General features: G+C 41.2%; 1 protein-coding gene across 1 annotated transcript in view; it reads right to left on the bottom strand.

Annotated features, from left to right (window-relative positions):
- The window catches only part of LOC130368547 (protein unc-13 homolog B-like), a 350,187-nt gene that overhangs the window by 290,171 nt on the left and 36,285 nt on the right, over positions 1-23,731 (bottom strand). Inside the window, exon 2 of the mRNA XM_056572347.1 lies at positions 11,540-11,683. Coding sequence (XP_056428322.1) covers positions 11,540-11,627 — 88 coding nt within the window. The 5' untranslated portion in view covers positions 11,628-11,683. The remainder of the gene's footprint in view (positions 1-11,539; positions 11,684-23,731) is intronic.

Here is a 23,731-nt window from a genome sequence, read left to right as displayed (position 1 = left end):
TCCCCTATGAGCCTGGTCAAGATAATCTTTTAAACAAGATAACTAAGGGGCATATTTATTATTGCCAATGCACTTGATTTCTCGTGCAATTTGTACAAAAAAAAAAAAGGAGACATAATTTTGGTCTGATTTTTTAAATACATTTATTATTAAGTGACAAAATTTTTGCACAATATCACACCAGTCAGTGGTTGGTGTCAAAATTCACAAGGCAAAAAAAGGCTTTCTTAAGTAACTGTGAAGTTATTTTAAAGGTAATCAATTTGAAATGGATATCACTTCATGAAATTGGAACTTTCCATTTGCGGATTATAAACCTTGTTAATCTGCGGCACACCTTCTCTAGCTCCTTGTTACAATAGTTCTCCTACTCAAATCTCTTCATCAGAATTTTACTTTGTTCTATATTGTCCTATTTCTTGTTGCAATTTCTTTTAATTTGTAAAAATAGATTTTTGGCACAATTGCACAACTTTATTTTTCTCCATGTAGCTGTTCCGGTCAGTCTCCTTCGAAGTTGGTCTTGGTGCCATGAATACTATCCTTTATGATTATAAAAAATAATGTATCTCACTGATGCCCCATACTAGCCTTATATTAACCTCTTAAGGACATTAGACATAAATGTACATCTTGGTTCCATGGTATTTAGCGCAACAGGGAAAACATGTCTGTCCTGAGTGGCATTCTGTCTATGAAGCAAGTACAAGAGCTATCCTTGTTTTTTAGACTGTGAATGACAGCTGCTATAAGTAGCCCTGCACTCACAGTCAATGATAGCGACTTAAGAGCCTGAATGACACTGCCACTACAGGATCAGCACCCCCACGGGGTCCAATTGGTTTATGTTCCTGCCGGAGGTCCCCTCACCTGATGGTCTTTTTAGGAAGTAGCATGGCCTTATTTAGTAATCTAGTGACTGCATATAAGAGTCCCCTAAGGGGACTTAAAAAATGTAAATCAAATTTCCTCCTAATAAACATTAACCCCTTAAGGACCCAGCCCAAATATACCTTAAGGACCCGGCCATTTTTTGCACATCTGACCACCGTCACTATAAGCATGAATAACTCTGGGATGCTTTTACCTTTCATTCTGATTCCGAGATAGTTTTTTCGGGACATATTCTAGTTTATGTTAGTGGTAAAATTTTGTCGATACTTGCATCATTTCTTGGTGAAAAATTCAAAATGTGATGAAAAAATAAAAAATTTAGCATTTTTTTTAAATTTGAAGCTCTCTGCTTATAAGGAAAATGGATATTTCAAATAAATGTTATATTGATTCACATATACAATATGTTTACTTTATGTTTGCATCATAAAGTTGACATGTTTTTACTTTTGGAAGACACCAGAGGGCTTCAAAGTTCAGCAGCAATTTTCCAATTTTTTTACAAAATTTTCTAAATTGGAATTGTTCAGGGGCCACTTCAGTTTTGAAGTGGATTTAAAGGGCTTTCTTATTAAAAAATACCCCATAAATGACCCCATTATAAAAACTGCACCCTCGAAGTATTCAAAATGACATTCAGAAAGTTTATTAACCCTTTAGATGTTTCACAGGAATAGCAGCAAATTGAAGGAGAAAATTCAAAATCTTCATTTTTTACACTCGCATGTTCTTGGAGACCCAGTTTTTGAATTTTTACAAGGGGTAATAGATGAAAACTACCCCTAAAATTTGTAACCCAATTTCTCTCGAGTAAGGAAATACCTCATACGTATATGTCAAGTGTTCGGCGAGCGCAGTAGAGGGCTCAGAAGGGAAGGAGCGACAATGGGATTTTGGAGGATGAATTTTGCTGAAATGGTTTTTGGGGGGCATGTCACATTTAGGAAGCCCCTATGGTGCCGGAACAGCAGAAAACCCCCACATGTCATACCATTTTGGAAACTACACCCCTCAAGGCACGTAACAAGAGGTCCAGTGAGCCTTAACACCCCACAAGTCGGATGTGTAAAAGAAAAACATTTTTTTTCACTAAAGTGCAGTTTCCCCCCCCAAATTTATCATTTTTACAAAGGGTAATGGGAGGAAATGCCCCCCAAAATGTGTAACCCCATCTCTTCTGAGTATATAAATACCCCAGGTTAGGACGTAAAATGCTCTGCGAGCGAACTACAATGCTCAGAAGAGAAGGAGTCACATTTAGCTTTTGGAAAGCAAATTTTGCTGAAATGGTGTTTAGGGGGCATGTCACATTTAGGAAGCACCTAGGGTGCCAGAACAGCAAAAAAAAAAAAACACATGGCATACTATTTTGGAAACTACACCTCTCAAGGAACGTAACAAGGGGTACAGTGAGCCTTAACACCTCACAGGTATTTCACGACTTTTTGTGACAGTTGGATGTGTAAATGAAAAAAAAAATGTCACTAAAATGCTGTGTTTTCCCCTAATTTGACATTTTTACAAGGGGTAATAGGAGAAAATTACCCCCAAAATTTGTAACCCCATTTCTTCTGAGTATGGAATTACCCCATGTGTGGACGTCAAGGGCTCTGCTGGCGCACTACAATGCTCAGAAGAGAAGGAGCGCCATTGAGCTTTTTGAAAGAGAATTTGTTTGGAATGGAAGTCGGGGGCCATGTGCGTTTCCAAAGCCCCCCGTGGTGCCAGAACAGTCGACCCCCCCCCCCCACGTGACCCCATTTTGGAAACTACACCCCTCACAGAATTTAATAAGTGGTGCAGTGAGTATTTACACCCCACTGGCGTTTGACAGATCTGTGGAACAGTGAGCTGTGCAAATGAAAAATTTAATTTTTCATTTTTACGGATCACTGTTCCAAAACCTGTGGGGCGTAAATGCTCACTGTACCCCTTATAACATTACATGAGGGGTGTACTTTCCAAAATGGGGTCACATGTGGGGGGGTCCATTGTTCTGGCACTATGGGGGCTTTGTAAACACACGTGGCCTTCAATTCCGGACAAATTTTCTCTTCAAAATCCTTCTCTTCTGAGCATTGTAGTGCGCCAGTAGAGCACTTTACATCCACATATGGGGTATGTTCTTACTCAGAAGAAATGGGGTTACAAATTTTGGGGGGATTTTTCCCTATTTTCCCTTGTGAAAATTAAAAATTTAGGGCAACACCAGCATTAAAAAAAAAAATGTTTTTCTCATTTTCCCATCCAACTATTTTGTCAAACACCTATGGGGTGTTAATTTGCACTATACCCCTTGTTACGTTCTGTGAGGGGTGTAGTTTCCAAAATTGGGTCACATGTGGGTATTTATTTTTTTGTGTTTATGGCAGAACTGCTGTAAAATCAGTCACCCCTGTGCAAATCACCAATTTAGGCCTCAAATGTACATGGTGCGCTCTCACTCCTGAGCGTTGTTGTGCATCCGCAGATGATTTTAAGCCCACATATAGGGTATTTTCGTACTCAGGAGAAATTGTCTTACAAATTTTGGGGGTCTTTTTTTGCTTTTACCGTTTATAAAAATAAAAAGTATGGGGCAACACCAGCATGTTAGTTTAAAAAATAAAACATTTTTTACACTAACAGGCTGGTGTAGACCCAACTTTTCCTTTTCATAAGGGGTAAAAGGAAAAAAGCCCCCCAAATTTGTAGTGCAATTTCTCCCGAGTACAGAAATACCCCATATGTGATCCTAAACTGTTTCCTTGAAGTACGACAGGGCTCTGAAGTGAGAGAGCGCCATGCGCATTTGAGGACTTCATAGGTATTGCATAGGGGTGGACATAGGGGTATTCTACGCCAGTGATTCCCAAACAGGGTGCCTCCAGCTGTTGCTAAACTGTCAGCATGCCTGGGCAGTCAGTGGCTGTCCGGAAATGCTGAGAGTTGGTGATTTGCAACAGCTGGAGGCTCCGTTTTGGAAACACTGCCGGTCGATACATATTTCATTTTTATTGGGGGGACAGTGTAAGGGGGTGTATATGTAGTGTTTTACTCTTTATTTTGTGTTAGTGTAGTGTTTTTAGGGTACTTTCACACTGGCGGGAGTTTACAGTGAGTTTACCGCTAGGAGTTTGTGCTGTGGCGAAAAATTTGCCGCAGCCCATACTTGAAGCAGAAAACTAACTGTAAACCTGTCCGTGTGAATGTACCCTGTACAGTCACATGGGGGGGGGACAAACCTCCAGCTGTTTCAAAACTACAACTCCCAGCATGTACTGATCGCCGAAGGGCATGCTGGGAGATGTAGTTATGCAACAGCTGGAGGTACACAACTACAACTCCCAGCATGCCGAGACAGCTATTTGCTGTTTAGGCATGCTGGGATTTGCAGTTTTGCAACATCTGGAGAGCTATAGTTTAGAGACCACTGCACAGTGATCTCCAAACTGTGGACCTCTAGATGTTGCAAAACTACAAATCCCAGCATGCCCAGACAGCAAACTTCTATGTGGGCATGCTAGGAGTTGTAGTTTTGTAAGATCTGGAGAGCTACAGTATAGAGATCATTGTGCAGTGGTCTCAAACTTTAGCTTTCCAGCTGTTGCAACACTACAAATCCCAGCATGCCGAAACAGCTCTCTGGGCATGCTGGGAGTTGTAGTTTTGCAACATCTGGAGGGCTACAGTTTAGAGACCACCCTATAGTGGTCTCAGACTGTAGCCCTCCAGATGTTGCTAAGCAACTCACCGGCTTCCGTAAGATCCACGGAGCTGCGTCGCCATCCTCTTCTTCCGTCGATCTTCGCCCGTTGCCGCTGTCAATCGTCGCCCGCTGCCGTCGCCGATGGGTGTGTGGACTTCGGCGCCAGTCCTGTGTCGTTTCCCCGTTCTGCCCCACCTATTGTGGGTGGGCAGGACGGGGAAACCGAAAGTAAAGCTCCCCGCCCCCGATCTGCTATTGGTCATCGCGTCTTGATGACCAATAGCAGGGATAGGAGGGGTGGCACCACTGCCACCTCACTCCTACCCCTTCTATTCCGGGTCATCGGGTCACCATAGACCCGAATTGGCGCAATCGCAAGTGTGAATTCACTTGCGATTTGCGCCGATTGCCAACATGGGGGGGCCTGATGAACCCCCTGGGCATTTGTGCGGGGTGCCTGGCGATCGATATCAGCAGGCACCCCGGTCCGGTCCCCGCCCGGCGTGCAGCGGGGACAGAAATTCCCACGGGCGTATGAATACATCCTGGGTCCTTAAGTACCAGAAAGCCAGGGCGTATCCATATGCCCTAGGTCCTAAAGGGGTTAATATTGCCCACCTTTTCTTATTTTTCAAGTTAAAATAAATGTAAAAAAAAAATCAGCATTTAGTATTGATGCATAAGAAAATGTCAAAACTATTAAAGAGTACCTGTCATCAAACCATATTTTCTAAACTAACTCAGAATATATTCCATAACTACTCCTAACACTCCTCCTGCTGTGTTTTCCAAGCTTTAAAATGCTCTGTGTCATACCTTTCCCCTTGCTCACATTGTGTGAGCTCACGGCAGGAGAAAGTGGACGTTCCCCAGCAGGTGCAATATCACTGAAGCCTGTGAGAGCTGGGCCTCGCCATGCCCCACACAAACTTCCTGGCGGAGACCAAACTAACTGTTTAACTTGCACAGGGAACAGAACAGAGCAACCTAGTGGCTGTTTTTCCAATCACATTAAAAACATATAAATATTGAGAATTTTAACAGCAAGTAAATAGCAAAGTGTCTTATTATTACATAAGGAACAATATATTAAAAGTTTAGTTTGGTGGCAGGTACTCTTTAAATAAACACCAGGAATGATGATTTTTGGTCACATCATAAATCAGAAAAAATTAATAAGTGATCGAAAAGTGTCATCTTAACAATAATGGCACCAATAAAAACTAAAGCTCATGGCACAAAAATGAACCCTCAAATAACCCCATATACTGAAAAAAAAGTTATATAGGTCAGGATAGGACAAAGCAGCAGATTTGAAGGTGTGTACAGTCATTTAGTTTACATTGAAATGTGTAGCATAAAATCTGTTGCTTCAAATCCTGTGTGAATACACCTTCAGTGTACCACGATAATACAAAGGCTATGGATCTCAGAAGGCAAGGGGAAAAACAAAACCACAAAAAAGTGGCTGTGTGCTTGGGTCCTCAGGAGGTTAAGATCATATATATTAGGTTGTTACAAAAATTAAAAAGAGTTCAGACCCTTTCTATCATCCTCCTAAATGAACAGTTGTCTATATATGAATCACCCTTCCAAATAAACTATATATATATATATATATATATATATATATATATATATATATATATATATATATATATATAAATAGTCTATATTTTTTCAAATGAACAAAAAGGTGACTATATATCCAAAAAGTAACAGCCATCGATATAGCCCCAAATGAACAGATTAAACCATCAGAAGGTGATGAGCTACAAGCCAATCATTCAGCTAGAGATCCAATGACCTTACACGACTGCTCTCAAAGGTTATCATGGTGCAGAGCAAGATGGAATTAGAGGATGGAATGGAAGTCTATCATCTTTAGTGATGAGGGAAAATGAGCAAATTTTAGAAAAATTTGATTCAGCCGATTCGCTGAATTTTCTGAAAAAATGTGGTTTGATCTGAATTTATTCGCAGCAAATCATTAGTAAAAACAGCTATTTCCGGGCTACAGAGAGTCTCAATAGGGGTGTAGAACACTTTGCCTTGCCGTAACACGCATAAGGAGTGTGCTGGGTTAGTGAAATAATACTGTTATTAAGTATGACATGCAGATTACAGGCATCACTATTAGAATCACTACCGCAGAGCATCTGGATGTGGCAGCAGGGTTGGGAGACCATATGGTGTCACAATTGAAGAGATTAAAGCGAATTTAATTTTTTAAAATCCTTTTTTGAGGACCAATTGGAGAGCAAGTCTGGTGCCAGCAGCTGTGGTAATTCCAGCTCCAATAGTGTATAATTGCTGCAGTGTAAACTATGGAAAAACTACTTGCATCTTAAAATCGAGCTGGCAGTCTGCCGCAAGGCTAGCTACCACCTGTTCCAGCCCCTGCCTCTCAGCCCCCCCCGATGCTCATGATTGAGTGTCCCAGGTGCCCGAAGCATTTACTTTGAAAAAATACTGTTTTACTACAAAACCAATATAACAAGATCATCACATGGCGGCACAATGACAGAGCCTAGTAATTGGAATGAGCAAACTTTAAATCCTTTTTTGAGGACCCACTGGAGGGCAAGTCTGGTGCCAGCAGCCGCGGTAATTCCAGCGCCAATAGTGTATAATTGCTGCAGTGTAAACTATGGAAAAGCTCGTACTTGTATCTCAAAATCGAGCTGGTGGGTGAGTGTCCCCGGAGCTCGAAATGTTTACTTGGAAAAAATACTGGATTACCACAAAATCAATGCAACAAGGAATTCACATGGCGGCAGAATGACAGAGCCTGGAGGTGGTAGCAGCATGATGAGACCATAGGGTGGCACTATGATAGAGCCTGGATGTGGCAGCAGTATGAGGAGACCATATGGCGGCACAATGACACAGTCTGGAGGTGGTGGCAGCCTATGTAGGCTGCAGAGAAGTACAATGACAGAGTAGTGTGTTAGTTTGTCCTCCTTCTCAGTGGTGCAGGCCTGACCCTGCAGGGCTACTGGGTAGATCCTGCCAGTTTCATATGCTTGTCTAAAATATTAAGTAAGTAAACACGGCTGGTACTGTGAAACTACGCATGAAACTGTGAATGTGTAATTTAATCAATTATGGTTTATTTTTATCGCTCCAACCTGTTTCTCTCATGGTAATTTCAGAGCTCATATATGACGACAAGCAGCTGAGTGTATATATATTTCATTTATTTGCCGATAATACTCCCCAAAAAGGTTGCACCTGAAATAAGCGTAACTATCTAGTGCTGAAGTCTTTTAGTGCTTTCACACTAGCTGCAAACTATGAGCTTTAACCAGAGAAAAGGTAGAACTTCTGAGTGCGTATATATTTCACTTATTTGTGGATAATACACCCCAAAAAGGTTGCACCAGCACTAAGTGTACTCTCTCACATTCTGCACTGTCCCTGCCTGTCAGCCTGTCTGCAGTGATACAGGCTTGAGGTGAATGGATTCGCTGCTGTGAAGAATAAGATATGTATTCTGTATTGACAGTAACACACAGTCTCCTCTCTGAGCTACAATTTTCAGAAATGCCTGTGTTCAGCAATGGCTGCCGAATATATAGGGATGTGACATCAAAGGGCTGGCTGGTTGCTGATAGGCTGCATGCCACCATGTGATTCAGGGTGATACGCCCTACCGACCTTCCCAGAATTCCTTGCCCCATGTCCTCACATGTGTATCCGCCATTTTAGATCCGCTGGACTGCACATAATGGAGTTTCATGAAGCAATTTGTTTTATCGAATTGCGGCGATATTCGGTTTCATTACCAGGAAATTCATAACAAATTCGTATTCAACCGATTTGACTAGCTCATCTCTAGTGATGAATCCTGCTGTTAATGCAATGATAATTGGAAATTGGTCTGAAGACCATGTGGGCAATGCCATGAAAAGGAAACGTCACACCAGTCCTACTCCCAGGAATATGATGAGGGGTAGAATAACATACAGTAGCCTTGTTTAGTCTTCATTTCAGGTACACTAATAGCTCGCTGTTATGATGATCTGGTTGTTAAACCAGTAGTATGGCCATTTCTCCCAAAGTGTTCCAGGTGCCATTTTTCAACATGACAATGCCAGGCCACACGTAGCTTCTGCTACTGTAAGCTGCCTGTGTGGCCTAGCGTGCTACCATGACCAGCATAATCTTAGGACATGTCTCCCATCGAGCACATCTGGAACAAAAATTGCAAAAAGAGCTGACAGCAGTGGATCTTAATGATTTGCATGGCTAGGTGTATTTAGCATGGAAGAACATTCCTCAGATAACCAAAAATAATCTCACTGATAGGATGCCAAGGCATATGTGTTTGTATTTTTTTTTTTTTTGTGCATGGCCTCTCTATTTTGTTTCCTTGTTTCCTGTGATTTTCAGGAAACCAGGTAAAAACCAAATGGGTTAGTAGCCAGAGCCAAGGTCAAAATCTGAAAAGTACATCAGAGACAAAGTCAGAACCAGAGACAAAACCAATTGGGAATGTCGGGAGCAGAACAAGGAGCAGGAAATCAGGAAACAAGCCAGGGGTCAGAAAACTATAGATGCAAATAGAAAAGAAAAATGAATGTGTAGCCCTAAGGAGTAAGATTTACAGGAGACTGTGGTCAGCAGCTGCCTATTTAAACCTGGCACCATTGACCTCATTGGCGATAAGCTAACCAGCAATAGGCTATCGGCAAACCAGGCCAACAGTCAACAGGGCTGCTTACCATCGTCTTTGACTGGCAACCTTCAGCCTCATAGAAGAGCAGAGGAAAAAATTGCCACTGAATCTTTGCTGGATAAGTATATTACAATATATAATTGGTCAAAAATGGCTCTGGCTGGTCACGCTTTAACATGATTATTCATTGGAAACAAAGATGATCATTTGATAAGCAGCAATTCTCAAGGTCTGTTGTTTTAGCCAATGAAAACCATTAATATATGGTCACCTTTATATCAATTTATTCCTTTAATCATTTACAAGCCTTGTGCAGTATATTGCTTCACACTACTTGTTAAACCTGTAATCTGATGATCCAAACACTAGAAAAACCTTTTGTCCTTTTAAACCGTACTTTACTGACAACTATTTATTCTTTAATAAAAAGTACAAATAAAAAAGCACAAGCTGCAATAATCACACTGTTCTATGTAGGGAACATCAGACCTTACATATTATACATGTATTTCATTCCTAAAGTGAAGTTTTATTGGTTTTAAGGAAATTAATAAAAGTATATGGTATAAACAGTGTTCAGAGTAGTTTAACATTTTCATGATCAGGGTATTTGGTCCTCGATGCCCAGGGCAAAATGACATCTTTTGGAATACTACATTTTAAAGAGAACTAGCTGAGTACCTGGTGCTGCCCGGTTTTTCCTACCTTATTCTTGTGGGGGAAAAGCAACAAAGGAGGAAGCTTTTGTCCTCATATACCGTCCCAAAATCCTGACCCCATATCACCTCCACATATCCCGACCCCAAATCCCCTCCTCATATTCTGACCTCATATCCTGTCCTCATATTTTGTTCTCATGTCACGTCCTCATATCCCGTCCTCATATCCCGTCCTCATGTCCCGTCCCCATGTCCCGTCCCCATGTCCCGTCCCCATGTCCCGTCCACATAACCCGTCCTCATATCCCGTCCCCATAGCTAATCCTCATTTCTAATCTGAATATCCCGTCCTTAGGTGGGGCTGCATTGTGGTAAAGATATTGTAAGCTAAAAATAAAAGGGGGGCAGCTTAAAAGGTGGGCATGCCTTTGTGAGATGGGGTGTGGCTTACCAGCCGGACTGACACATTCACCAGGAGATGCAGAGCGGAGCTTGTGGAGTAAGGCACCAGAAGTTCTAAATACTTTCATGGGACTTGAAACAAAAACCCCATCCTTCACAAATGGGGGCAGGTTTGGGTTTATTTAACTATTATATATTTTTATTTGACATATAAGTAACATGTGACCAAGTATTTTCGAAATCTCTCCAGCTGTTTGGAAATTATGCAGTAACATAAATTTCCCATAGACCTGTATGGGACTTTAAATAAAAACTTACCTATCCTATGTTTGTTGTTGACATATAAGTAACATGTGTGCCATGTTTCATGTTAATATATTTAGCCATTTGGATGTGATGCTGACACATACACACACACACACACATACATACACACACACACATGCATACACACATTGGCCCTCATTTACTACATGTTTTGTCGAGTTGTTTGCCAGATTCTGTCGCATTGCGCCGGAAATTCTGTCTGCGCCAGATTTTGCTCCATAATTTGTGCCAGAATTGAAAAAACCCGAATAACTCTCCATATTGGTAAGAAAAGCCAAAAAAGGGGCATGGTCATATGGAAAAGGGGGCGTGGTCTCCCAAAAGGGGCATGTTCCCCACATTTTCACAAAAAAACAACATATTTACTAAGGTTTCCACATAAAATGTGGTGGATTTGAGCTGAGGAAAAACTAGACAGATCAGAGCAAGTGAAAAAAAAGCAAAATGTAGGGAAAAGTGCAAAATGTAGGGAAACCTTAGTAAATACCCACAATTAAAACCCACAAAGAAACCTACACTTCACTCTTAGTAAATAAGGGCCATAGAGTTATATATATATATATATATATATATATATATATATATATATATATAGATTAATCTATTTCATTTTTAGTCTGTTTAATAGTCTTTTCTAGTCTTCTCACCTGTATCAACAAGACTTGATCACCCATGGCCATGTCCCTTGTTCTCCAGCTGTTCTTTCTTGGACAACTTTTGGTAATACTTACTATAGCATACCAGGAATATCCAATAAGACCTGCCATTGTAAAGCCGCTTTGGCCCAATCATCTAGCCATCACAATGTGGTATTTACCAATTTTTCAGATTTCCAACTGTTCAAGAACTGACTAATCACTTGATGAACTGACTAATCAGATGTCTTACTTGCCTGCTGTTGTACTGCTGGATCAGTTGCTCCACTGCGGTATGCCTTTGTTGAGACATCAAACGTGCCGCCTGATGCCCTCCTCATGGATCAACCACACATGGCCTGTCACTGTCTGATCTTCTGTAGAATGGTAGAATGTGCTAAAAGAGTACAAGACATGCGTCCAATTTATGATGTGTTTTAGGCACATTTTATACCAATCACAGTTTTACACAGTTATACAATACAAAGGTGTGGCTAAGATTGGCTGCCCACTTAGCAAGCACTGGACACAGCAGAGTCCAATGAGAGTATATTTTCCAATGAGTTTGGACTAAATTGATAAACTAATTGATATACCTTACACAATGTAAACATATTAGACTAGAACCTTATATTTATATTATTTTACATTTAAATTGTGGACAACATAGTTGCATGCGTTACTGATGTAGTCTACTGAGCTGGCCTCATGTTAGGTGGTGCCCCCCCCTTTTTTTTTTTTTCTTCCATTATGGTGTAACATATTGTATCCTCATAATAAAATGTACAGTACTGTATGTTGTCCCAACTACATTTCTTAAATAATGTAGCTATACCTTATGCCACTGCCTTTCTAAAAACGTTGGTACCAAATGTAGGCTTCCAGTGGCATTCCTGCATCTGCATCTCCTGTCCATACTGACAGGGACACCACTTGCTCTGAGGGTTACCCACATCAACTAACTGATGCACTACTGTCATAGAAAATGAATGTGTATTAAGTTATTACATGTATTCAGTAGTCTTAGCTACTTGTAACTGTACAGTGTTTTCTTTATACTGTATGTACATACTTTATGTCAATAATGCTAGATAAATTATCTATCAAGCTGAGTATCTGAGCACCTCCAAGAATAATACTGTTTCCCAAAGACATTGGAGGAATCGTTGAAAGGTAAATGTTCCACCTTCTAGACAAACTGGAATAGTTTAGCCTAATCAAGACCCGATTGATAGTGAGGTCATCCCCGTCTGACTCTGTACATACATTAAACCAATAAATTACATGACGCCCTGGAAGTAAAGATAAGGTCAGATAAATAAAAAGGAAAATATGTTGGCAGGCAACTTTTTTTGCACACGGAAGCTTGTCTATGTAGTTGTAATATGGTTTATTATGTTTAACAACATCATGTACAAAGATTATCTATGTATGATCAGCTCCTACATACACTGCAATTCATTTCTTTTAGAAGATTTCCTTTTTCCTTTTGGAATCCTATTGTTAAATGCATATGTATGTTCAAAGGGATAGATATATAAAAGGATCTTTCTCTGGAATTTTAAAAATAATCTGTCAGCTCGATACTAGGTGCAGAGCTACCGACCCCGGCAGATAGGTGCTAGGTAGAGATGAGTGAATTTTTGGAAAATTCGATTCAACCTATTAAAAACGTCTATTTCTGGGCAAAAGAGAGCATCAATAGGGATGTAGAACACTTTGCCTTGTCATAACACGCATAGTGAGTGTGCTGTGTTAGTGAAATAATACTGTTGTAATGGCAGTGGGGAAGTGGATCCGCTGAACCTGTGTGGATGAAGGCGTGGGCTGGTTTTCACTAGAGCCTGCCGCACAGTGGGATGGACTTGCAGCGGCAGGCGGCACCCAGGTCGCTACCCTTGATACGAGTCGTCCACACAGGCTGCCGAGGTGTAAAGTGGAACAGGAAGGATGAGGCAAACTCGTACTCGAGGACAGGTGGCACTAGAGCATGGTCAGGGAACGGAGCTGAAGGAACTGGTACACGGAATAGCACAACACACTGGAGGCACACTTTCTCTAAGGCAGCAAGGCACAAAGATCCGGCAGGGGTTAAAGGAAGTGCAGACATATAAAGGGGCAGGAAACAACAAGGACCAATTAGTGGCATTTTGGCCCTTTAAATTTCAGAGAGCCGGCGTGCACGAGCCCTAGGAGGTGGGGATGCGTGCGCCGGCAGGCAGAAAGAACAAAGGCGGCATGGGGACAAAGGGGAAGGTAACGGGCAGTGGGCTGGGCGTGATCGCATTGCAGGATGTGAATCGTAGCGCAGACCGCGACGGGCAGCTGGGAAAGAGTGCGTCCACAGCCAGCATGTCTAATCGCGGTGCAACTCCTAACTGTTATTCAGTATGACATGCAGATTACAGGCATCGCTATTAGAATCACTGCTGCAGAGCATCTGGATGTGGCAGCAGGGCCGGGAGACCATATGGCATAACAACTGAAGAGATTAAAGAAATGTTTTTATTAAAATTTATTTTATTTTATTTTTTTTATCCTTTTTTGAGGACCCATTCTGGTGAGCATCGAGCTGGCGGCCTGCCACGAGGTCAGCTACCGCCTGCCCCAGACCCTGCCTCTTGAAAAGCCTCTGCCTCTTGAAAAGGGAGGGACTGCAGTACCAGCAACTTGAACAGGAACACATTCAGCTTCTGCGCAGTTGGATAAGTGTGCGCAGACTGCTAGAAGTTGCTGCAGTGAAAAAGCTCGTACTTGTATCTTAAAATTGAGCTAGCCGTCCTCTGTAAGGCGAGCTACTACCTGTTCCAGCCCCTGCCACTCAGTGCCCCCTGCCCCCGACTGTGAATCTGCGAATGGTTCATTGTTATTGCTCCAACCTGTTTCATTGGATTCTTGTGGTAATTCCACAGGTAATGTATGAAGACGACCATAGGGCATCACAATTGAAAAGATTGAAGAGATTTTTTTACATTTAAATTGAAGATTTAGACTCCCAAGTTTAATGTACCAGGTGCCCTAAATAATACTGTATGACCACAAAACCCAATATAACAAGTAGTCACATTTAACGTGCCAACAGCATGAGAAGACCATATGGTGGCACAATGACACAGCCTGGAGGTGACAGCAGCAGCATGAGGAGACCATAATGTGACAGAAAGACACAGCCTGGAATTGTGGCAGCAAGATGAGACCATATACTGGCAGAATGACCCAGTCTGGAGGTGGCAACAGCCTAACGAGACCTTAGGGCCTCACAAATGAAACTATTAAAGATAGTTTTTTTTTATTTAAATTGAAGATTTCAAATAGATGAAGATAAAAAGTTTCATTTAGTGTGCCAGCAGCATGAGGAGACCACATGGCGGCACTATGACAGAGCCTGGAGGTGGCAGCATCAGCATGAGGAGACCATATGGCAGCACAATGAGAGAGCCTGGAGGTGGCAGCATCAGTATGAGACCATATGGCAGCACAATGAGAGAGCCTTGAGGTGGCAACATCAGTATGAGGAGACCATATGGCGGCACAATGACAGAGCCTGGAGGTGGCAGGAGCAGCATAAGAGCCATGCCAACTGAGGGTTGACTGGGGGTGTTGGATGTCATTTGGGATGAAGTGGATGACCGAGTGAGCCAATTATGGCTGCTGGGTTGCTGGTGCAGACACGACTGTTAGCTGACATCGGGAGCTCAGACTTCTCACTGCGACTCCTGCTGCCACATGCCCCTACTCTGCTGAGACCTCGGCCTGCGCCTGATGAATTTATGCCTCTGCCACAACTATGTGCACGTCCTGGCACTTCTCTGCCTGACATGCTTATACACCAGCTGAGTGCGTATATGTTACACTTATGAGAGGAGGACAATACGCTCCTCTTCGCTTAAAACTGTATTTGGCTACAAAAGCAGGTGTGTAGTTTTGACTGGCCTTTCAGAGTAACTAGGCGCTTATGACTTTAACAGAAACAAAATTGTGCACCATGTAGGTGTACGTACAGTATACACTTATGAGAGGAGGACTATGCGCTCCCCTATGCCTAAAACTGTTTTAGACTACAGAAACAAGTGTGTAGCTTTGGCTGGCCTTTCACAGTAACTAGGCCCAAATTATTTTAACAGTAAAAATATAAAGGACACCACGTAAGTGTACGTACAGTTTACACTTATGAGAGGAGAACTATACATTCCACTACAAACTGTATAATGCTACAAAAACAAGTGTGTAGCTTTGTCTGACTCTACACAGTAAGTAGGCCCAAATTAGTTTGACAGGAAAAAAAAAAAGTACACCTCCTATGTACGCACAGGTTACACTTATGAGAGGACACCAAGCTCCGCTACGCAACCTGTATTAAGCACTGAAATCAGGTGACTATGGCTTTTCTTGCTCACCCTAACTGGCCCCTGTTAGTTCAGAGTTATAGTACACACTAGTGCTGCAGCACAGAGTCGCTGTGTAGTACAGCCCAGTACAGTATTATTATGCACTAATAACAGGTGATAATTGCTTTTAGTGCTCAGCCTAACTGGCCCCTATAAGCTATAGAGTTGCTGTACACGACACTGCAGCAGAACAGTGTCGCTGTGTAATACACCCAAGAGTGTACTTTATCTCTCTTCCTTTGCTATCAGTGCTTTTCTACAGTGATTTGGGCTTGTGGTGAATCGCTGCTGTGAAGCTGTTTTTCTGTGCAGCACACACTGCTCTATCTCTGTCTGCAATACAGTGCTGAAATGGCTGGCCGCAAGATGGCTGCCGATTATATAGGGTTGTAACATTACAGGGCTGGCTGGCTGCTGATAGGCTGCATGCTGCATGTGATTCAGGGTCATCCCGCCTACCCACCTTCCTGCCTCCTCAGAGTTCTTTGCCCCATGTCCTCACATGTGGATCTGCCATTTTAGATGCCCTGGAGCCTGGACCACTCTAAATGGAGTTTAATGAAGTTATTTGTCTTATCAAATCGCGGCGATATTCTGATTCCTCGCAAAGCAAATTTTTTTCTGAAATCCATAACAAATTCAGATTTGTCAGATTTGATTCATTCATCCCTAGTGCTAGGGATAAACCTCACCATCTCTGAAAGGTGTTTGTAAAAAGAGGGGTTATAAAAGTAAGGTTAGGGCTGGAGCTAAACTTGTAGTGCTGAGCTGCAGCTCCCCCCCCCCCCCCCCTCCTGCTCTGTCTTGATTGATAGATATTCAAGACTAGAAGTAAAACCCTGCACTTCAATCACTCAAGTCAGAGCAGGAGAGATAGAGGGCATGCTGCAGCAGCTCAGCACTACCAGTATGACTCCACATTCTAACATAAAAGGCACTTTTTTAACTTTTTTGTGAGAGGAGTTGTCAAGTTCAACTCATTCTCAACGAAGGGCTGAAACAAATCAGTTAATCTTGGTTAAACCAAGGAAGGAGAAGAAGGTCTAGTCTAAACAGTATAGTCTGTTTTAGTCCAGAAAGGAGAGAACCTCTCCCTGCCAGCACACTTACTGGAAGCAGAAAGCACTGAGGTCAGACTGGATAGAACTTCACAACTTTCTCTGTAGTATACAGCAGCTGATAAGTACGGGAAGGCTTAAAATGTTTAAATAAAAGTAATTTACAAATCTGCTTAACTTTCTAGCACCAGTTGATTTGAAAACATTTGTTTTCCACTGGAATAACCCTTTAACCCTGGCTTTGCCAGTGACCCTGTTCTAGTTGCAGTGCTACTCAAGTCAGCTCTTGGTCATTCAAGGTGAACCATGATATTGTGCGGAGGATATATATACCCACAAGATGCATCCAGTCTATGCTCACTACCACTCTGAAAGGGAGATTCACCTTCAGCCAGAAATGAGAAGTTGAATAAGGGCTCTTCTGCTTTAACTGGACTCTTAGTAGGCCTCCAGCTGGAGCCAGTGCTACATGACTTCAACGCCATGAACCTTACCATCCTATGCCCTGCTATAGGATGCGATAGAAGACTCAAGGTTGGCTGCACTGAGTATTCACCACAGGGAGCCCACTTTTTCAATAAAACAAATCAACCAACAATTCTTCTCTAGAGACTCACTAAAACTTCCATTGCTACCAAGGGGATTGTAACCTTATCTCATATACAGAGGTGAAGCCATGTAAACTTGTCAATATCCTGTGCCTTAAGAGACTGTATCCTGTACTGGCTTACACAGAGGAACTTTCTTCAGTAAAATTATTGATCCTGGTTCAAGTTTACATCTGTTTAAGGTCCAACTTATTTACACCCAACGTTAAAAGTATGCCTGCACCCAGACACTACCACTACTGAGTGCCCCGGGGTCAAGGACTGCCCACATACATGCAGACCCCTATTGATAAAGTTTGCTAAGATTACCAGAAAGATACTCAAGATCCAGCTATTGTCCTCAAGCTAACATAATACTTTAGATTCTGTCTATTAGAATTACAATTCCCATTTAGACCTGTTCTACAACAGAGTTTATGGCTGCTATCAAATGGTTATCTGAACTACTGTTGCTCAGATCAGCTTGGCCATTGGCTTCTCTATAACAGAGAAACAGCGTAGATATGGAGGTCGGCACTACTGACTAAATTAAGGGTTATCTTGGATAGGAGATACAGGTGTATACGCTCGGGTTCAGTGCTGTAATCACATTGATGCGGTGCTCAATCGTGAGAACATACAACAAATACCTAGGTAATACCAAAAAAAAATGAGAAAATGATGGCACTTTAGCCATGTCCCTGTCCTTTCTATCCAAAGAACTAGTGCTTGGTGGATATGGCGTTCCTGAAGTATTCACATAGCCCTGTCTAGAACCAATAATCAGACACATTGGGGGATATTTATCAAAGCTGTCTATGTCCCGCATCAATATAGACCAAACTACAAAGGGTTATGCCGGTCTATTGTACGCTTAATTTATCAAAAGGTGCATGGCTCTTGATAAATTCTGCACACAGACTTCGTGATCTATGCTTTAGACTATATTTAAACCTGCTCCAACATGATCTGACATATCAGCATACTTTCAGCCGCTGCGACGTGTCGCTGAAAAGTCACTTTTGATGAATTCAGCACCAATGCATTTTCTGTCTAAAATAGACTAGAATGCATCATGTTCTAAAAATCCTCTAAAGCAAAAGTCACAGAAAAGTTGCACATATTTAGACTACAACAGAAAAAACAGTCTAAATCCTTTGATAAATACCTCCCATTGATTCTACAGATAACAGTGAATAATACAGCTATAGGTCCAGTAAAAAAAGTTAGAAATTATACTTTTTGTCAGTAAACCACAAACTTGACTATTTTGTTTTACTGAAAAGGATTTAATGTACATACTACTTTTTGCTGAAAGGATTTCATAACAAAGCAATATTTTTTCTAGCTTGTTCCTCATGCTGGCTTATGGAACGTAACCTTTTGGCTGATAAACACAAGGCAGGAAACAGGATAAGAGAAAGAATGTGTGACTGATGAAATATCTGAATATATCCTTAAACGGCCCGTATAGTAAGCCATATTGCATATAATATTAAGTTTACTGGCAGTCATACAGTCACTATATAATGTGATTCTGTTGTAGCAATCCACATAATTAGAGCAGTTTTTACACTTAACACTAGATGTCAGTATAAGCTACATTTACACAAGGGAAGGAGCTGCTTTTCAGCTTTGCTGTTAAAAGTAAAAGATAGCAAAACATTTTAATATTTTTGAGACAAATAATGTTGCCACGTACTGTAGTGCTCAGATATTACTCCATACTGGCAAATTATGCTGACAAAGTGGACAAATTTTACTTTCTAGACAGTACTGCATACACATGTATTTTTGTTGAAACTTCTTTATCAGGGAATTTCATAAAAAAACATGGCCATTGAAATAAAAAATAAATTAAGCAAATGATGCAAATTACGAAAGTAGATGTTATCATAAATAGGAAATATTGTTGTTTGTTTATTTGCAAGTACCTGTAAACTGAAGTTTATCTTTATTTAAATACATCTTAGCACTGCTTTGCAATCCTTAAAGTTTTTAACATTAGACTTATATATTCAACTCTACTTAAAGGGGTAGTCCAGTAAAACTTTACTTATATTTTATCCACAGATAGGGAATAAGTATCTGATCGCAGGAGGGGAGGGGGGAGTCCAACCACTAGGAACCCCTGCAATTTTCAGAAAGGGGGGCTCCCAGAGAGCATATGAAGAAGACAGCAACACGCTTTCATCTGTCTGGGAGTGCCAGAAATGCCCAATTGCTGTACTTGGGTATCTTCATTACTCTCATAAAAAGTGAATGGAGCACATTATATACGGTGGGAACCTATGGATCTTGTGCACCTCTGTCCACTGATAACACAATTATAATTCCATCCTAGAGTAGCATAATCTGTAAACATGGCCCTATATAACTTAGTGCATTATTTCTGGTGTCCTGTGTTTTGAAAAGAGATGAAACTCAAACTTTTCTATAGCCCAAGAGGAAAAAGGAAAGCAAATGTTTTTTTCACAGAACATAGAGCAGTCACCATAGAACAGTTAAATCAAAAGATATAAAAATTTAATTTCAAGTTTCAAGTTTTAACTTTAGTTTTTGAGAGAGCATTTCCCCAGGATGATAAACCAAGCCTAAACTATGAAGGCCCTATACCATCTACAAGTGCAGGAAACCTCACCACACAAACTAATATGATTGAGGGGGACCAAGTAGATAGATCCACAATTTGTTAGATAGGTACCCACACTAAATGAGAAGACACTTTTTCTCATTAGAATGACAATAGTCCCTGTAAACAATTTTGACCTATTCACCAGGTCACCCTACTGGAGCTGATTTCTCTAATAAGGTTAGAGCCCCCTTTAAGGTATTTTCCCCTATAACCCAGGTTATGTATGAAAATAATATTCGTCAGTAGCCAGATTTCTCTAGTAGGTTATTTTTCCCATAATCCAGGTCCATCCTATAAGTTGTTTCCAGTATTAACCAGGACCACCCCTTTAAAAGGTTTGTATCTTTTAATTCACAGAAAAGAGGCCATACTCTCTAGTATCAAATTTGAGAGCAGGTTAAAAAACCTTGATGAGCTGCCCAGTATCCTCTTTGTGCACATAACACTGGCACCCTGGTCTCCCTCAGCAAGAAACACTAGACATGACAAACATGAGGTAAACCCGTTTATAATGTCTTAAATTTTTTTCAGGATGTAGACCAGTGCTTTCCAAACTGGGTGCCGAGGCACATTTGTGTGATGGCGGCATTCGTGTGATGGCGTGTATTGCGGGACCACCCCATCATGCAGAAGCTGCTGCTGGTCACTGTTCTTGAGTGGCCACGGCCGCTGCATCAGTTCCTAGGGACATGATTGAGGGGAACAAATCCATTGTCATAGCAGTCTGGTACCTTCTAAGGACCTTGTTCTGTGTAGTGACAGATCTGCTCTTACAGTCTGCCACAGGCAGCTTACAGATGCATTTATAATGCATTACATTTAATAAACAATAAAATCAAATACTCAGGCTAATATAAGGCCTAGTGGGCAGAATGAAGACTGCAAAATTTCAGAATTATTTTATAATGCAGATAGTTAAATGGAAAATTAGAATAAAAAATCACCAAAAAATTATCTTAAAATATTTTTCACATAAAATTTTGATTTAAACAATAATTGATTTTCTGATGGCACACATATTTCTGGATCCATTCCTTTCAGTGTGCCAATACTAGGCTAAAAGGGACTAAACATGTTCAGCAGATATTATATTTTTGCAGGGCTCATGCTTTTTAGAACGACAACAAAAATAGTACAAATGTGCTAAAGGGACTTATAGTCCACTATTGACACATTGAAATAAATGGATATCGTGGCTGTATACGGTGGTTTATGACTGCATCCTGTTCTCTTGGGTTACCAATGTATAACTTTAAATTTGTATTGTATTAACCCTTATTCAGCATAAGCAGAACAAATTGAATTATTCTATAGGCCCCCTATTTATCTGAAATGAAATGGGCAATGCCTATTGTACTTTACTATATAAAGCCACCAAATGAGCATTATACAAAAGGACCATTTAAAATTTTATGTGAAAATGTGTAAAGCTTAAAAAAGTAAAAAGAAAATTCCAAGACAATGACATTTCAGCAAACAAGTACTAAACAAGCACAAGGAAAAATGTTCCTTATTCAATATGTTGGCAGAGTTGGTACTTGGCACTGTAAATATCTTTTGCAATTACATACACTACATTGCATATATATACATATATATATATATATATATATATATATATATATATATATATATATATAGGGGAATATGCAAAGCAGCTCATTACACAACCTTTTCAGGTAGTGTTCCCTGGTATCAGCTTAGCTCCTGTTAAGGAATATAAAAAGCTGAACGGGATATATGCCAAGCCAGACTACTCCCCAAAAGGGAAGTTTTGACCCATCTGCAGACAGCTGTTTCGGGGTTTTTGCCCCTCGTCAGTACAGAGCAGGGTGATCTGGCTTGGCTGTGGTGAGAGGCCTGAGGCTTTAAAAGGGGTCAGTACTTTCCTCAGGGAGAGGACACCTCTTCAGGTGTAACGGAGATTCAGGTTAGGCCATTTAGCACTCTGCAGGCATATATATATATATCTCTTTTCAAACCAGTCCTCTCCTGCTTAGTATACAAATATATAACACTGAAAGAGAATTATAGATAGGCACAGGAACTCTACTATAATAATCTGGTTTGAGATGCCCAGATATGGCAGATTTTCTTTTATGCACCATCTATATTAGAAGTCATTGTGAACACATCACTTTGTTCTAATGGATTGGAAGATAAAGTAGCGCCTGCCACATCTGACTATGCTTGATAAAGACACTTTTACAGCCTAAAATCTGGAATCAATGAAGCTTAATTATTAAAGAGACATCTTGTTTGCTGAAAACCCTTGCCAGTTGCCATTCTACAAACTTGTCGCTGTATTTTGAGGAAGCGGGCTCCAACGTTGCATTAAAAACAAATTTATCTGGATTAGACACATATCCTATAATCCATATCCCTTATGATATAATTATATTTACTTGTTTTTTTCTTGATAACAGTAATAGCTATTGTATGATATGTAGTTTGAAGCGGACAGTGTCCAAGTTATTCAATGTATACTGCTTATGAACAAAGAATAATAAATGTATATGGACATAATGTAATGTTATTACTGCCTTTTGGTTTCTTTAGGTAAGCTTGCTGTGAAATATTATCAAAATATACAAATCTTAATATTATCAAACTGTACTCAAATACAACAAATAAATAAGGCACTGGATAATCCAGTAGAGCTGTTGTCCTATAATGTTAAGCTGTCTTGTGTACAATATATATGCAAAGAATAAAGTAAAATTAGGAAATTCCTGCTCCGCCAGTTACTGAATACAGTGGTGACCTGCTTATCCAGGAGTCCGCATTGTGACAGAGAATGATTATAGCTTATCAGTACAGTGGTCCCTCAACATATGATAGTAATCCGTTCCAAATGGACCATCGTTTGTTGAAACCATCGTATGTTGAGGGATCCGTGCAATGTAAAGCATAGGACAGTGGTCTACAACCTGCGGACCTCCAGATGTTGCAAAACTACAACACCCAGCATGCCCGGACAGCCAACGGTTGTCCGGGCATGCTGGGAGTTGTAGTTTTGCAACATCTGGAGGTCCGCAGGTTGAAGACCACTGGTATTGGAGGTTATACTCACGTGTCCCCGCCGCTCTGGACCATCACCACTGCCTTGGATGTCACCTTCCATCGCTGTCGCCACGTCCCCGGGGTGTCCCCGGTGCTTCGGCAAGGCCTCTGCTTCCCCGGCATCCTCGCTCTCCGTCGCCGCCATCACGTCGCTACGCACGCCGCTCCTATTGGATGACTGGATGGCGTGCACAGTGACGTGATGACGACGATGGAGAGCGCCGACAATGCAGGGGATCCCGAAGAGGACGCGCCGGAGCCCCGAGGACAGGTAAGTGATCATCAGCGGACCACACGGGGCACCGTAAATGGCTATATGGTGGGAGCTGAAGCAATCTGCGCTGCCGGATAGCCGTTTATGCGATGGCCCCGACATACAAAGCATCGTATGTTGATACTGCCTTCAACATGCGATGGCCTCTGAGAGGCCATCGTATGTTTAAATGATCATATGTCGGGGCCATCGTAGGTCGGGGGGTCACTGTATATAAAAATGGCTAGATACCAGATGAGTGATAGGATTATTATGCCTTCATGAGACACAGTAAAACAAGTATCACAATGATAACCATTTAATATATAAGAACCAAACGTCTTGTTGTTTACTCCTTATTCCCACCTCTTAAAATTATCTATTGCCATCATATATAACTGTTGCAGAGCCGTTTGCAGTCCATGCAAGGGATCGGTGCGTGTGGGAAAGAGAACATGCAA

Source organism: Hyla sarda, chromosome 4 (assembly GCF_029499605.1).
Source record: "Hyla sarda isolate aHylSar1 chromosome 4, aHylSar1.hap1, whole genome shotgun sequence".
Lineage (NCBI taxonomy): Eukaryota > Metazoa > Chordata > Amphibia > Anura > Hylidae > Hyla > Hyla sarda.
This window is presented reverse-complemented; position numbering and strand designations above follow the sequence as displayed.